The following is a 15813-nucleotide window of genomic DNA, read 5'->3' on the forward strand; positions in this document are numbered from 1 at the left end:
GTGCATCTACCTCCTGTCACTGATGTTATCCTTGTAAGTTATTGCTACTTTTGGAATTTTTTTTATAACAGTACTTAAAGCAGTAGGAATTTACAAGCCACTTTTTATAATTTGTATTTGTTAAATATTTAAACAATTAAGATAACTATAACAAGCAATTGTGCACTTCTGGGTCATAATTTGTGGGCACTGAAGGGGCGCTAATGGTGTGGCTCGCCCAGGGCGTCATTTGTACCCGAACCGCCACTGATTGTGAGGGCGGAGTCTCCGCCCCTTGATGCCCGTTTCCATGAGAGAGCAGGAAGGCCCCCTCATTCCGGTTCATGGAAGTGTGGGCTCGCTTTGGGATCTCCACCGCCTCCATGATCAGCCATAACGGGCCACTGCAAGCATCAAAACCACATCCTGGACTGGGAAAAGAACCCTCCGCACTAAAAAAACAGACACCACAGATGGAAACGGACATCAAGGGGCGGAGTCACCTGTCAAACTTTGACAGGTGACTCCGCCCCTTGATGTCACAATCATCTGTTTTTTTTTTTTTTTTTTTTTTTTTTTTTTTTCTTTAACTTGTCCTGTCCAACAGCTGGGCAGACAGATGAGAGCTGAGGGCCTCTTGGGTTGGACATATTTTACTTTAACAAGAGGGGTTATTAATCTTCAGACAAACCAAAGGTATGTCTGAATAAACCCCTTTTGTAATTGAGGCCAAACTTTATTAATTTCAAACATGTCTGAAAATCTTTGGTGTTGGACCGGACGGAAAAGGAAAGAGGGGAAGAAGAGAGAGGGACGTTAGAGAGAGGGGGGGTAGGGGGTGATAATAGGAGGGGAAGGGGGATAAGACAATCATCTGTTTTTATATACGTCACATAACCATCTGATGACGACTCTGACGAAGACAGAAGACGTCCGTCAAAACATGTCAGTGCATGAAAAACCCAACCGTGTCTGATAATAGAAGAACCAGGAAGTAAAAAAAAGGGGAAATTCCGAAATTATTATGCTATACATCTTTTTTTTAATGGTATTTAATGGTATTTCTTAATGGTATTGGTCATACTAGCCCTGTAATTATCTGCTATGGGATCCATACCCAAACTCCCGGTCTCGACCCAAGTGCCTTTCTACTCTTCATCCTCTTCAATGCCCCTCACTTCCCCCTTAATCTTTCTGACTTCCTGCTCCACAACAGTCACCTCTGCTGTTCTCCTGGAATGTTTTTGAAAGGCTTCCCAGATGCTCGATGGTTCAGTGCAACAATGTGATGATTGATTTAAAAATGCTTTTCTTTTAAGTCATTGAAGGAAATGGGACAAAAGCTGTTATATTTTGTGATAAATATGATATCAATACGTTCAGTATGGTAAAGTTAGCATTAGCAATTTAACGCTACGTTTTTTGGACCATAAACTGAAGTTGAGACCACCATGAGACTCAAAAACCGTTTAAACAAACTGGTCAGTAAAATTATCAAGAAAAGATTAATAAAAAGACATTTAACAGCAAATGAACTGAAGTGTGTGCTTAGATTCTATGCTGGTAACATGCAAAACTGCTAATATTATTTATATTAAATAGTATTAGCAGAATGTGTGCAGAATGTAGACAGTAAACCCCAAACGTCAAGATGAAAAAAACACCTCAGAGATGGTAGAGAATGAGAGAGCAACACCGTTTACCTCGCCTAGTACCTCGCCTCTGCTCCTGCTCCTACACCTGGCTGTGGTTCCTGTCTCCGGCTCGACTCGCGCCTTTGACTGTCCCCACAACCACGGCTGGATGAAGCTCGTCTGCTGGACTTTAAATGTGTAGTTGTAGATTTAGATAAGTTAATTCTTCTCTAAGATTTCTGGTAAATCGCCTGTCCGTCCTGGGGGAGGATCCCTCCTTCATGTGGACACCCCTGAGGTTTCTCAGTTTTTTCCGGAATCCGGTTTTTTTGGGAGTTTTTCCTTACCGCGAAGGGGGGTCTAAGGGCAGGGATGCCAGTATAGCTTAGTCAGTTTGTTAGTTCATTTTAGTATTTTTCTATTGAACTCTTCGTATTCGTGATCCTTTTGAGTTCATGTTTTACTTTGAAGCCCATCGAGACGACTGTTGTTGTGATTTTGAGCTATACAAATAAAATTGAATTGAATTGAATTGAATTGAACACGAAAATAAAGAAACTAATATTTTATTGACTATTGGTTATGATATGTCTGTGTGTGTGTGTCTGTACGTGTGTGTCTGTGTGTGTGGGTGTGTGTGTGTATAGACTTTTCTTTCCATAAAATCATTCAAATTCCATCTCTCAAACAGAAAGTTTCATAATAAAATTGAGCTGCTTTATAATCTCTGTACATTCTTGGATGGATGTCGTCTTTTGTTCCATACCATGTTTAATTAATTCTCACTGGCTCAGGGCCAGCTGCTGCATGATGGGAGGACAGCGTGCCGCGCCCCGCCCTGCAGCAGAGAAGTGAACGGACCAGATTCCTGACGTGGACTCAGGAGAACAGCAGGACTGTGACACAGGCCGCAGCGTTGCCCCGTAATTTGAAGCATTCCACTCCACGTCAATCACTTTCTGTAGCGTCAAAAGACGCACCGACGCAGGAAAGCATCTCTGCTTCTCATTCAGCGGAACGTTTCTCCCTTTTTCCTCATCCAGGTTTTCACACAACAAACCACAGCAGCAACAAGAAACACCTGGAAACAGGAGCAAATATGTGCTGCTCACATGTAGAACCAATAAGGACGTCGTTTGCCTGAAATACTGACAGAACCTCCATAGAAGTCCACCTTTATTCATGCAAACATCTTTCCACGCTTTCAGCAGCTCTCAGAGCTTTACAGTTCAAAACGACCTGGAAAAAAGGAACCACCAAGATTCAAACCGTTGACCCCCTCCACTGATCCTGTGACCCCCCCACACAATGAACACAGCATGAAAACGTGACTGCAATGGAAAAGAAACTGCTCCTTAGAAAGGACTTGACATTTTCCTTTACCGTTACCAAAACCCACAGAAGCAAAGTGATGCTCAAATATGAGGAACGACATGGACTTTAGTGTTTGAACGTCATCTTCAGACCCATAACGCACCCGTTTACCTGAAGCTACTAATCAATAGAAATGCTTTAGTTCTTTCTCTCCATTGACTGTGATTCATGGGGCGTTCCCCCGTTCTCTGAGCTAAATATTCCACAAATAGATGTTGACGGTTCAGAAGGGTGTGCCTGCTTGTTGTGATGCTCACAAAGGAGGTAACACGGGTTTGACGCTGTAGCACAGCAACACACCCAGAGCTGAGGTCACCTGAGCAGCATAAAAGCAGAGCAGCTGCTCAGCAGCAGCATCAAACCGGCAGAAGTCACCTGTGCATCAAGATGAAGCTGATCTTCTCTCTGACTCTCATCTATGCGCTCTGCAGCTCAGGTAACCAACATTCACCTGTTTCTCTCCCACTTTGGGATCTTTGAAGCGTCTGGGACGTCTGAGCAGCTCTTTCCAGGTTTTCCCTTCGTTTGTGTTCAATTCAAAGATTCAACTGCAGAAAACTCTTTAGGAAGTCCAACATTTGAAATGTGAGGGTAAATAGATTTCTCTGGGATAAAGAACGCTTAGAAATGATCAAATAGAATATTTGAAAGATGAGAAGTTTCAAGTTCAACAGGAAACTCTCCATTCTAAAGCTTTGAAACTTGAACGTTTTTGTCCTTGACTCCAAATGGATCGCTCATTGTCATGATTACACACAACAACCGGATCAGAAAGGATCCCTGCAGAAAAGTGGATCCATATTCATGACTGGACTGAAATCTTTTTGTCTCTGCAGCTGCTGCTCTTCAGTGTGACGCCTGTGCAGACGCAGCATGTTCAACCACATCTAGCAAGAATTGCAGCTCAGGGACCTTGTGTGTAACCGCTTCCATCACAGGTATGCTCTTCTCCTCTCATGACCGTACAGTGAAAGCCTGAATGTTGTTCTGGGAAGTTCTGTGGGGTTTCCATCAGTAACTCCAACTGTCCTTTGACTGCAGCCTCTTCACCTGGAGCTTCAGGAACACGGGTCTACAAGGACTGTGCTGCTCCTTCTCTTTGTCCCATGGCTGGAGCGGCAACCTTTTCCGTCAACTTGGGTTATTCCAGTGCCATTGCATCGGCTCAGTGCTGCAACTCGGACAACTGCAACTCCCAGACCCTGGCTTGTACGGACACTCAGCTTTTTACTGCAAACCTCCGATTTCCAAACATGTGGATGTTCCTCTGAAGCTTCTACACATTTGTCTGGTTGATAATAAATCTCTTACTGGGTTTCAGTTCCTACCCCTCCGTATGCTAACGGCCTGACGTGTCCCGGCTGTGACCCGCCCACCTCTCAGTGCAGCTCTACAGTCCAGTGTTCAGGAGACCAGACCAGCTGCTTCCAAGCAACCTGTGAGTTTTCATGGCAACTTAGGAGTCTGACCTCAAGAATCTTCTTCTGCTTTGGAATAATCATCAGCCTTTGTGTTTGAGGAGAACTCATGAGTCAGAGATTCCAAAACGTGTTAGCAAGAACTTGATTTGATCAGCTTCCTTATTGTTCATGTTTGCAACATTCTGAACTAAACCTCCTTGTGTTGATCTACAGTGAATAACGGCTCCACATCATATCCAGCTCTGGGCTGCGTGTCTCCAAACACATGTGCAGCTGCAACCGGCCTGGGGAGGCTGCCTTTCATGGAGAACGTTGGTGACATCACCCCTGGACCAGTTTGCAGCGCTGCAACCAGCATAACCACAACTGTTCAACCAACGACTTCTACTACGAAAGCAACCACAATTGCTGCTACGGCACCTGCAACTTCATCAACCTCCACAAGTTCTGAAACCACAACAGTTGCAGCATCAACCTCTACAACACCTGAAACCACAACAGTTGCAGCATCAACCTCTACTGCACCAGGAACCACAACAGTTGCAGCAGAAACGTCCACAAGCTCTGAAACCTCAACAGTTGCACCATCAACTTCCACAAGCTCTGAAACCACAACAGTTGCTGCATCAACCTCCACAACACCAGAAACCACAACAGTTGCAGCAGAAACGTCCACAAGCTCTGAAACCTCAACAGTTGCACCATCAACTTCCACAACACCAGAAACCAAAACAGTTGCAGCATCAACCTCTACTACTCAAGAAACCACAACTGCTGCTACGGCACCTGCAACTTCGTCAACCTCCACAAATTCTGAAACCACAACAGTTGCAGCATCAACCTCTACAACACCTGAAACCACAACAGTTGCAGCATCAACCTCTACTGCACCAGGAACCACAACAGTTGCAGCAGAAACGTCCACAAGCTCTGAAACCTCAACAGTTGCACCATCAACTTCCACAAGCTCTGAAACCACAACAGTTGCTGCATCAACCTCCACAACACCAGAAACCACAACAGTTGCAGCAGAAACGTCCACAAGCTCTGAAACCTCAACAGTTGCACCATCAACTTCCACAACACCAGAAACCAAAACAGTTGCAGCATCAACCTCTACTACTCAAAAAACCACAACTGCTGCTACGGCACCTGCAACTTCGTCAACCTCCACAAATTCTGAAACCACAACAGTTGCAGCATCAACCTCTACAACACCTGAAACCTCAACAGTTGCAGCATCAACCTCTACTACACCAGAAACCACAACAATTGCACCATCAACCTCCACAACACCAGAAACCACAACAATTGCACCATCAACCTCCACAACACCAGAAACTGCAACAGTTGCACCATCAACCTCTGCAATTTCTGAAACCTCAACAGTTGCAGCATCAACCTCTACTACACCAGGAACCACAACAGTTGCAGTATCAACCTCAACAACACCAGAAACCTCAGTTGAACCATCAACTTCCACAACACCAGAAACCACAACAGTTGCAGCATCAACCTCCACAAGCTCTGAAACCACAACAGTTGCTGCATCAACTTCCAATACACCAGAAACCACAACAGTTGCAGCAGCAACGTCCACAAGCTCTGAAACCACAACAGTTGCCGCATCAACCTCTACAACACCAGGAACCACAACAGTTGCAGCAGCAATGTCCACAAGCACTGAAACCACAACAGTTGCAGTGTCAACCTCTACAACACCAGGAACCACAACAGTTGCTGCATCAACATCCACGACACCTGAAACCACAACAGTTGCAGCATCAACCTCCACAAGCTCAGAAACATCAACAGTTGCAGCATTAACATCCACGACACCTGAAACCACAACAGTTGCAGCATCAACCTCCACAAGCTCAGAAACATCAACAGTTGCAGCATTAACATCCACGACACCTGAAACCACAACAGTTGCAGCATCAACCTCCACAAGCTCAGAAACATCAACAGTTGCAGCATTAACATCCACGACACCTGAAACAACAACAGTTGCAGCATCAACCTCCACAAGCTCTGAAACCACAACAGTTGCAGCATCAACCTCCAACACGTTTGAAACCTCAACCGTTGCAGCATCAACCTTCACAATCCCAGAAGCCACAACAGTTGCAGCATCAACCTCCAACACGTTTGAAACCTTTACAGTTGCGCCATCATCTTCCACAACACCAGAAACCACAACAGTTGCAGCATCAACCTCCACAAGCTCTGAAACCACAAAAGTTGCCGCATCAACCTCTACAACACCAGGAACCACAACAGTTGCAGCATCAACCTCTACAACACCAGGAACCACAACAGCTGCAGTATCAACCTCTACAACACCAGAAACCACAACAGTTGCAGCATCAACCTCCACAAGCTCTGAAACCACAACAGTTGCAGCATCAACCTCCACAATACCAGAAACATCAACAGTTGCAGCGTTAAGATCCACGACACCTGAAACCACAACAGTTGCAGCATCAACCTCCACAAGCTCTGAAACCACAACAGTTGCAGCATCAACCTACACAATACCAGAAACATCAACAGTTGCAGCATCAACCTCTACAACACCTGAAACCACAACAGTTGCAGCATCAACATCCACGACACCTGAAACATCAACAGTTGCAGCATCAACCTCTACAACACCTGAAACCACAACAGTTGCAGCATCAACCTACACAATACCAGAAACATCAACAGTTGCAGCATCAACCTCTACAACACCTGAAACCACAACAGTTGCAGCATCAACATCCACGACACCTGAAACATCAACAGTTGCAGCATCAACCTCTACAACACCTGAAACCACAACAGTTGCAGCATCAACCTACACAATACCAGAAACATCAACAGTTGCAGCATCAACCTCTACAACACCTGAAACCACAACAGTTGCAGCATCAACATCCACGACACCTGAAACATCAACAGTTGCAGCATCAACCTCTACAACACCTGAAACCACAACAGTTGCAGCATCAACATCCAAGACACCTGAAACAACAACAATTGCAGCATCAACATCCACGACACCTGAAACATCAACAGTTGCAGCATCAACCTCTACAACACCTGAAACCACAACAGTTGCAGCATCAACATCTACTGCACCAGGAACCACAACAGTTGCAGCATCAACCTCCACAACACCAGAAACCACAACAGTTGCAGCAGCAACGTCCACAAGCTCTGAAACCACAACAGTTGCAGCAGAAATGTCCACACCACCAGAAACCACAACAGTTGCAGCATCAACCTCTACTACTCAAGCAACCACAACTGCTGCTACGGCACCTGCAACTTCGTCAACCTCCACAAATTCTGAAACCACAACAGTTGCAGCATCAACCACTACAACACCTGAAACCTCAACAGTTGCAGCATCAACCTCCATAAGCTCTCAAACCACAACAATTGCACCATCAACCTCCACAACACCAGAAACTGCAACAGTTGCACCATCAACCTCTGCAATTTCTGAAACCTCAACAGTTGCAGCATCAACCTCTACTACACCAGGAACCACAACAGTTGCAGTATCAACCTCAACAACACCAGAAACCTCAGTTGAACCATCAACTTCCACAACACCAGAAACCACAACAGTTGCAGCATCAACCTCCACAAGCTCTGAAACCACAACAGTTGCTGCATCAACTTCCAATACACCAGAAACCACAACAGTTGCAGCAGCAACGTCCACAAGCTCTGAAACCACAACAGTTGCCGCATCAACCTCTACAACACCAGGAACCACAACAGTTGCAGCATCAACCTCCACAAGCTCTGAAACCACAACAGTTGCCGCATCAACCTCTACAACACCAGGAACCACAACAGTTGCAGCAGCAATGTCCACAAGCACTGAAACCACAACAGTTGCAGTGTCAACCTCTACAACACCAGGAACCACAACAGTTGCTGCATCAACATCCACGACACCTGAAACCACAACAGTTGCAGCATCAACCTCCACAAGCTCAGAAACATCAACAGTTGCAGCATTAACATCCACGACACCTGAAACCACAACAGTTGCAGCATCAACCTCCACAAGCTCAGAAACATCAACAGTTGCAGCATTAACATCCACGACACCTGAAACCACAACAGTTGCAGCATCAACCTCCACAAGCTCAGAAACATCAACAGTTGCAGCATTAACATCCACGACACCTGAAACAACAACAGTTGCAGCATCAACCTCCACAAGCTCTGAAACCACAACAGTTGCAGCATCAACCTCCAACACGTTTGAAACCTCAACCGTTGCAGCATCAACCTTCACAATCCCAGAAGCCACAACAGTTGCAGCATCAACCTCCAACACGTTTGAAACCTTTACAGTTGCACCATCATCTTCCACAACACCAGAAACCACAACAGTTGCAGCATCAACCTCCACAAGCTCTGAAACCACAAAAGTTGCCGCATCAACCTCTACAACACCAGGAACCACAACAGTTGCAGCAGTAACGTCCACAAGCACTGAAACCACAACAGTTGCAGCATCAACCTCTACAACACCAGGAACCACAACAGTTGCAGTATCAACCTCTACAACACCAGAAACCACAACAGTTGCAGCATCAACCTCCACAAGCTCTGAAACCACAACAGTTGCAGCATCAACCTCCACAATACCAGAAACATCAACAATTGCAGCGTTAAGATCCACGACACCTGAAACCACAACAGTTGCAGCATCAACCTCCACAAGCTCTGAAACCACAACAGTTGCAGCATCAACCTCCACAACACCAGAAACCACAACAGTTGCAGCATCAACCTCCAAGACACCTGAAACAACAACAATTGCAGCATCAACATCCACGACACCTGAAACATCAACAGTTGCAGCATCAACCTCCACAAGCTCTGAAACCACAACAGTTGCAGCATCAACCTCCACAATACCAGAAACATCAACAGTTGCACTATCAACATCCACAAAACCAGAAACGTCAACAGTTGAACCATCAACTCCCACGACACCTGAAACAACAACAATTGCAGCATCAACATCCACGACACCTGAAACATCAACAGTTGCAGCATCAACCTCCACAACACCAGAAACAACAACAGGTGCAGCATCAACCTTCACAAGCTCTGAAACTACAACAGTTGCACCATCAACCTCCACAACACCAGAAACTACAACAGTTGCTGCATCGACTTATGTCATCTCTGAGGCCACAACAGTTGCCAGATCAACTGCCGACATCTCAGAAGCAACAACGGTTGCCGGATCAACTTCCCCTATTTCTGCAACATCAACTGCTGCAGCATCAACTTTTACTATCTCTGAAGCAACAATAGTTGCAACATCAAACTCTACCAGCGCTGAAACCACAACAGTTGCCACATCAACCTCCACAAGCTCTGGAACCACAACGGTTATCGCATCAACTTTCGCTATCTCTGAAGCCACCACAGTTGCCATTTCCACATTCACAAGCTCTAACCCTACAACAGTCGCCACATCAACTTCTGCTGTCTCTGAAGCAACAACAGTTGCTTCATCGACTTCTGTCAGCTCTGAAGCCACAACAATTGCCGGATCAACTTCCACTACCTCTGAAGCAACAACAATTGGCGGATCAACTGCCACCATCTCTGAATCAACAACAGTTGCCGGATCAACTCCCGCCATCTCTGAAGCAACAACAGTTGACGGATCAACCTCCACCATCTCTGAAGCAACAACAGTTGCAGCATCAACTTCTACTGACTATGAAGCAACAACAGTTGCAGCATCGACGTCTGTCATGTTTGAAGCCACAACAGTTGCCGCATCAACCCCGACATCATCAACTGCTGCCGCAATGACCTCCACCATCTCTGCAACATCAACTGCTGCAGGATCAACTTCCACTCTCTCTGAAGCCACCACAGACGCCGCATCAACTTCCGCTATCTCTGAAGCAACAACAGTTGCTGCATCGACTTCTGTCATCTCTGAAGCAGCAACAGTTGCCAGATCAACTGCCGACATCTCAGAAGCAACAACGGTTGCAGCATCAACCTCAACAAGCTCTGGAACCACAACGGTCATCGCATCAACTTTCGCTATCTCTGAAACCACCACAGTTGCCATTTCCACCTTGACAAGCTCTAACCCTACAACAGTCGCCACATCAACTTCTGCTGTCTCTGAAGCAACAACAGTTGCCGGATCAACTTCCGCCATCTCTGAAGCAACAACAGTTGCCGGATCACTTTCCGCTATCTCTGACGCAACAATAGTTGCAGCATCAACTTCCAACATCTCTGAAGCAACAACAGTTGCTGCAACAACTGCCGCTATCTCTGAAGCAACAACAGTTGCCGGATCAACTGCCACCATCTCTGAAGCAACAACATTTGCCGGATCAACTTCCGCCATCTCTGAAGCAACAACAGTTGCCGGATCAACTTCCGCTATCTCTGAAGCCACAACAGTTGCCACATCAACTTCCGCTATCTCTGAAGCAACAACAGTTGCCATGTCCACCTTGACAAGCTCTGACCCAACAGTCGCCACATCAACTTCTGCTATCTCTGAAGCAACAACAGTTGCTGCTTCGACTTCTGTCATCCCCGAAGCCACAACAGTTTCTGCATCAACTTCCGCTGTCTCTGAAGCAACAACAGTTGCCGCATCAACCCCCGCACCGTCAACTGCTGCCGCAATGACCTCCACCTTCTCTGCAACATCAACTGCTGCAGCATCAACTTCCGCAATCTCAGAAGCAACAACAGTTGCTCTATCAACTTCTGCTATCTCTGAAGCAACAACAGTTGCAGCATCAACTTCTGCTATCTCTGAAGCATCAACAGTTGCTGTATCGACTTCTGTCATCTCTGAAGCCACAACAGTTTCCGCATCAACCCCCGCACCATCAACAGCTGCTGCAAAGACCTCCACCATCTCTGCAACATCAACTGCTGCAGCATCAAGTTCCACTAACTTTGAAGCCACAACAGTCGCCGCATCAACTTTCGCTATCTCTGAAGTAACAACAGTTGCCATGTCCACCTTGACAAGTTATGACCCTACAACAGTCACCACATCAACTTCTGCTGTCTCTGAAGCAACAACAGTTGCCATGTCCACCTTGACGAGCTCTTACCCCACAACAGTCCCCACATCAACTTTCGCTATATCTGAAGCCACAACAGTTGCGTCATCAACACCTGCACCATCAACTGCTGCCGCAATGAATTCAACCATCTTTGCAACATCAACTGCTGCAGCATCAACTTCCACTATCTCTGAAGCCACCACAGTTTCCGAATCAACCTCCGCTATCGCTGAAACCAAAACAATTGCAGCATCAACCTCTGCTATCTCTGGAGCCACAACAGTTGCCGCATCAACCTTGACAAGCTCTGACCCCACAACAGTCGCCGCATTACCTTCCGCTGTGTCTGAAGCAACAACAGTTGCCGCATCAAGCCCCGCACCATCATCTGCTGCCACAATGACCTCCACAATCTCTGCAATATCAACTTCCACTAACTCTGAAGCCAAAACAGTTCCTGCATCAACCTCCACCATTTCTGAAACCACGAAAGTTGCAGGATCAACCTCCACAACACCAGAATCCACAACAGTTGCATTACCAAGCCCAACAGCTGCCTCCACCAATCCGGCACCAGTTGCCCCAGCAACCTCCGCCGTCCCTGCACCAGCCGCCCCAGCGACCTCTGCCGTCCCTGCACCAGCCGCCCCAGCGACCTCTGCCGTCCCTGCACCAGCCGCCCCAGCGACCTCAGCCACCCCTGCACCAGTTGCCCCAGCAACCTACACCACCCCTGCACCAGTTGCCCCAGCAACCTCCGCCACTCCTGCACCAGCTGCCCCAGCAACCTCCGCCACCCCTGCACCAGCTGCCCCAGCAACCTCCGCCACCCCTGCACCAGCTGCCCCAGCAACCTCCGCCACCCTTGCACCAGCCGCCCCAGCAACCTCCGCCGTCCCTGCACCAGTTGCCCCAGCAACCAACGCGGACCCTAGACCAGTTGCCCCAGCAACCTCCGCCGTCCCTGCACCAGCCGCCCCAGCAACTTCCGCCGTCCCTGCACCAGTTGCCCCAGCAACCTCCGCCGTCCCTGCACCAGTAGCCCCAGCAACCTCCGCCGTACCTGCACCAGTTGCCCCAGCAACCTCCGCCGTCCCTGCACCAGTTGCCCCTGCAACATCCGCCGTCCCTGCACCAGTTGCCCCAGCAACCTCCGCCGTCCCTGCACCAGTAGCCCCAGCAACCTCCGCCGTACCTGCACCAGTTGCCCCAGCAACCTCCGCCGTCCCTGCACCAGTTGCCCCAGCAACCTCTGCCGTACCTGCACCAGTTGCCCCAGCAACCTCCGCCGTCCCTGCACCAGTTGCCCCAGCAACCACAGCTGTCCCTGCACCAGTAGCCCCAGCAACCTCCGCCGTCGCTGCACCAGTTACCCCAGCAACCACCGCTGTCCCTGTACCAGTTGCCCCAGCAACCTCCGCCGTCCCTGCACCAGTTGCCCCAGCAACTAGCGGTGCCACTGGAGCTGGAACAACCCAATCAACCACGGTGTCAACAACCAGCAGTTCTGGACTTTCTGTCCAAATGTGTGTTTTCAACCTCCTGCTTGGTCTTCTGGTCTTCATGTTGTAATTGACCGTGGAGGTTTCAGCTCCGTTTTGTTGGGAAAGTTGCATTTCTCTCTCATGCTAAACCAAACGTGAACATCTGGTTACCAATGGGAATCTAGAAATGTGAAAAAGGTCACAGTATGAACCTAAACTTGAAGATATTTTTGATGTTCCTGCATTATTATTTAACATTCCTATGTATTGTTTGTTGTTGGAACAAACTGTTATTTAATATTAATTGGTTAAAGTCAGAGAAGCTTTTTAAATCCTTTCATCAAATATTTATTTCTTTGTATTTCTCCACATAATTTATTGTCTTTTAACCAGTTGTAAATAAAGTTTTATGCTTGAAACTAAAATGGGTTTGCTCTTCTTGTGAGGCCTGAACTGAGGCTCCTGGGACTCTAAAGAACAGTAATAATTCTGTAATAGTTGTAGGTTTAACCCTTGTGCTGTCTTAGATACCCCCCCCCCCCCGGAATTGACGTGTTCTCCCTACCATGACAAAGATAAACCAGAGAGCAGGGATTTTAAATATCTAAAGGACTAAAATAAATGGCGTATATTTATATATACTTATAAATACTTATAAAGCGCTTTTCTACCTTCAAGGCCCAAAGGGCTTTACAGTCACACACTGGTGGCGGCTCCGCTGCTGAACACTGACACCAACCTCCCACCAGAGGCAAGGTGGGGTTCAGTGTCTCGCCCAAGGACACTTCAAGACATGGGCGTGCAAGGAGGGGGAATCGAACCTGCAATCTTACGATCATGGGTCGACCACCCTACCGCTGCCCCACAGTCGCCCTTGAAAACATCAGCACCTCTGCCAGAGAGAGGAACGGGCGGACTCTGGCAATGTTTATAAGATGATAAAATCCTGTTTTCACAACGTTCCTGATGTGAGGCATGAATCTCAGCTCAGAGTCAAAAAAGAACGTCCAGGTTTCTCACACACTGAGAAGGTTTCAAGTTCTGAAGATGTGGTCAAATCATCTCTCTCTTGTCTTCCGGACCAATGACTAAAACTTCAGTTTATTCCTGGTTGAGCTGTAGGAGGTTTTCTGCCATCCAAGACTTTACGTCAAAAATGACTCTTTGTTACTCCATATCAGACTATTCCTCCATATCAGACTATTCCATTAATTGGAATAAGTCTGTTTTATTACCACTCAACAGGAATATGGAACAAAGACTCACAATTCCAGTTAAAGCAGGAAATATCAAATATCTGGGTATCTACTTTTCCCCCAAAATATCAGAACTGGTGCAGCTAAACTACACCCCATTACTGAAAAGCATACAGGACGATCTAACACGCTGGACCAACCTGCCTTTGTCCCTTATGGGCAAGGTAGCCACGGTTAAAATGAAAATCTTACCCAAAGTTAATTATCTCTTCTCAATGATTCCCACACAACCGCCATTAAAATGGTTCAAAACATTAGACTCATCCATATCAAGCTTTCTATGGAACAACAAACCTGCAAGAATTAGTCTAAAAACTTTAAAATCTGCAAAAAGCTGTGGAGGATTAGAATTACCTAACTTCCACAAGTACTTTCTTGCAAATAGATTACAGTATATCTTAAAATGGTTAAAAAATAATCCAGAAACCAACTCATGGTTAGACTTGGAACAGGCGTTATGTGGAAAGATCAACCTGTCACAGCTACCATTTATTAGCCAAACAGTTAAAAAACAGGATTGTTTCAAAAGCATTAATATAAATGCCACTTTAACAGCCTGGTGGGAATTTCTCAAAATATCAAAATCATCAATTCAACCGTGCAAAATGACACCCATCTGGAACAACCCGGACATCCTTATTAACAAAAAAATGATTCACTTCCCAGCTTGGCAAGCAGGGGGCATAAAACAACTAGAGCACGTAATTATTGATAGAAGATTCATAACTCCCCAGGAACTTCAAGACAAACATGGAATAAATAACTTTTTGGAATATTAGCAACTTAAATCAAGTATTACTAAAAAGTATAAATTTAAAGACGACGATTTAAAGCTACCAGATGTAGTTACCAATCTGATTAATTTTTCAATCAATAGAACTCTCTCCAAAGTATACAAACTTTTATGTAATTTAGATAACAATATTGCCCTTCCAACAAAAAAATGGGATGCAGATTTGAGCATCAGCACAGATGAAAGCTTATGGTCGTCTGCCGTGGTTTGGGGTGGGGGTCGGGGCCTCCGGTGCCTGGCGGGGGCGGTGGGGGCTCCGTTGGTCGGGGGGTCGGGTCCGGCACCTGGGTGGGGCGGGCTGGGGCGCTGCGTGGTCCTCTGGGCTTGGGTGTGGGGGAGCGTGGTGGGGGGGTGGGGGGGTGGTCTGGCTTGGCTTGGGGGGGTGGTCCCTTTGCCTGCGCTGGGGGGGTTTGGCGGGGGGCCCTGCTCGGGGGGGGGGGCCCAGCGGCGCCGGATGGGCTGCCCATCTGCACCTGGGGCTGGGATCGGCCCTTCCCTGGCTCTGGGACGGGACGGGACAACCCTCTCGGGGCCCCTGGTCGCTCTGGGTGTCATCCGCTTCGGCTGCGGGGTCTGGGGTGGTGTGGGGTGGGGGGCTTGTCGGCCCTGTCCTGTGGGGGGGCGTTCTGGGGGGGGGGGGGGGGGGGGGCATTTTTTTTTTTTTTTTTTAACTTGTCCTGTCCAACAGCTAGGCAGACAGATGAGAGCTGAGGGCCTCTTGTGTTGGACATATTTTACTTTAACAAGAGGGGTTATGAATCTCAAGACAAACCAGAGGTATGACTGAATA

At 47.2% G+C, this 15813-nt stretch overlaps 1 protein-coding gene across 1 annotated transcript; it reads left to right on the forward strand.

Moving 5' to 3' along the window:
• The first annotated feature begins 788 nt into the window (after nucleotides 1–788).
• LOC111947556 (uncharacterized) lies at nucleotides 789–13399 on the forward strand. Its single transcript, XM_023956171.2, has 5 exons — nucleotides 789–3423; nucleotides 3824–3925; nucleotides 4029–4196; nucleotides 4309–4425; nucleotides 4622–13399. Exons 1-5 carry the CDS (start codon nucleotides 3375–3377, stop codon nucleotides 13060–13062), a joined length of 8877 nt encoding a protein of 2958 aa, XP_023811939.2. The 5' UTR covers nucleotides 789–3374; the 3' UTR covers nucleotides 13063–13399.
• The last annotated feature ends 2414 nt before the right edge of the window (nucleotides 13400–15813 follow it).

Source organism: Oryzias latipes, chromosome 6 (assembly GCF_053564925.1).
Source record: "Oryzias latipes strain Hd-rR chromosome 6, Olatipes_Hd-rR_3.1".
In the NCBI taxonomy this organism is placed as follows: Eukaryota; Metazoa; Chordata; class Actinopteri; order Beloniformes; family Adrianichthyidae; genus Oryzias; species Oryzias latipes.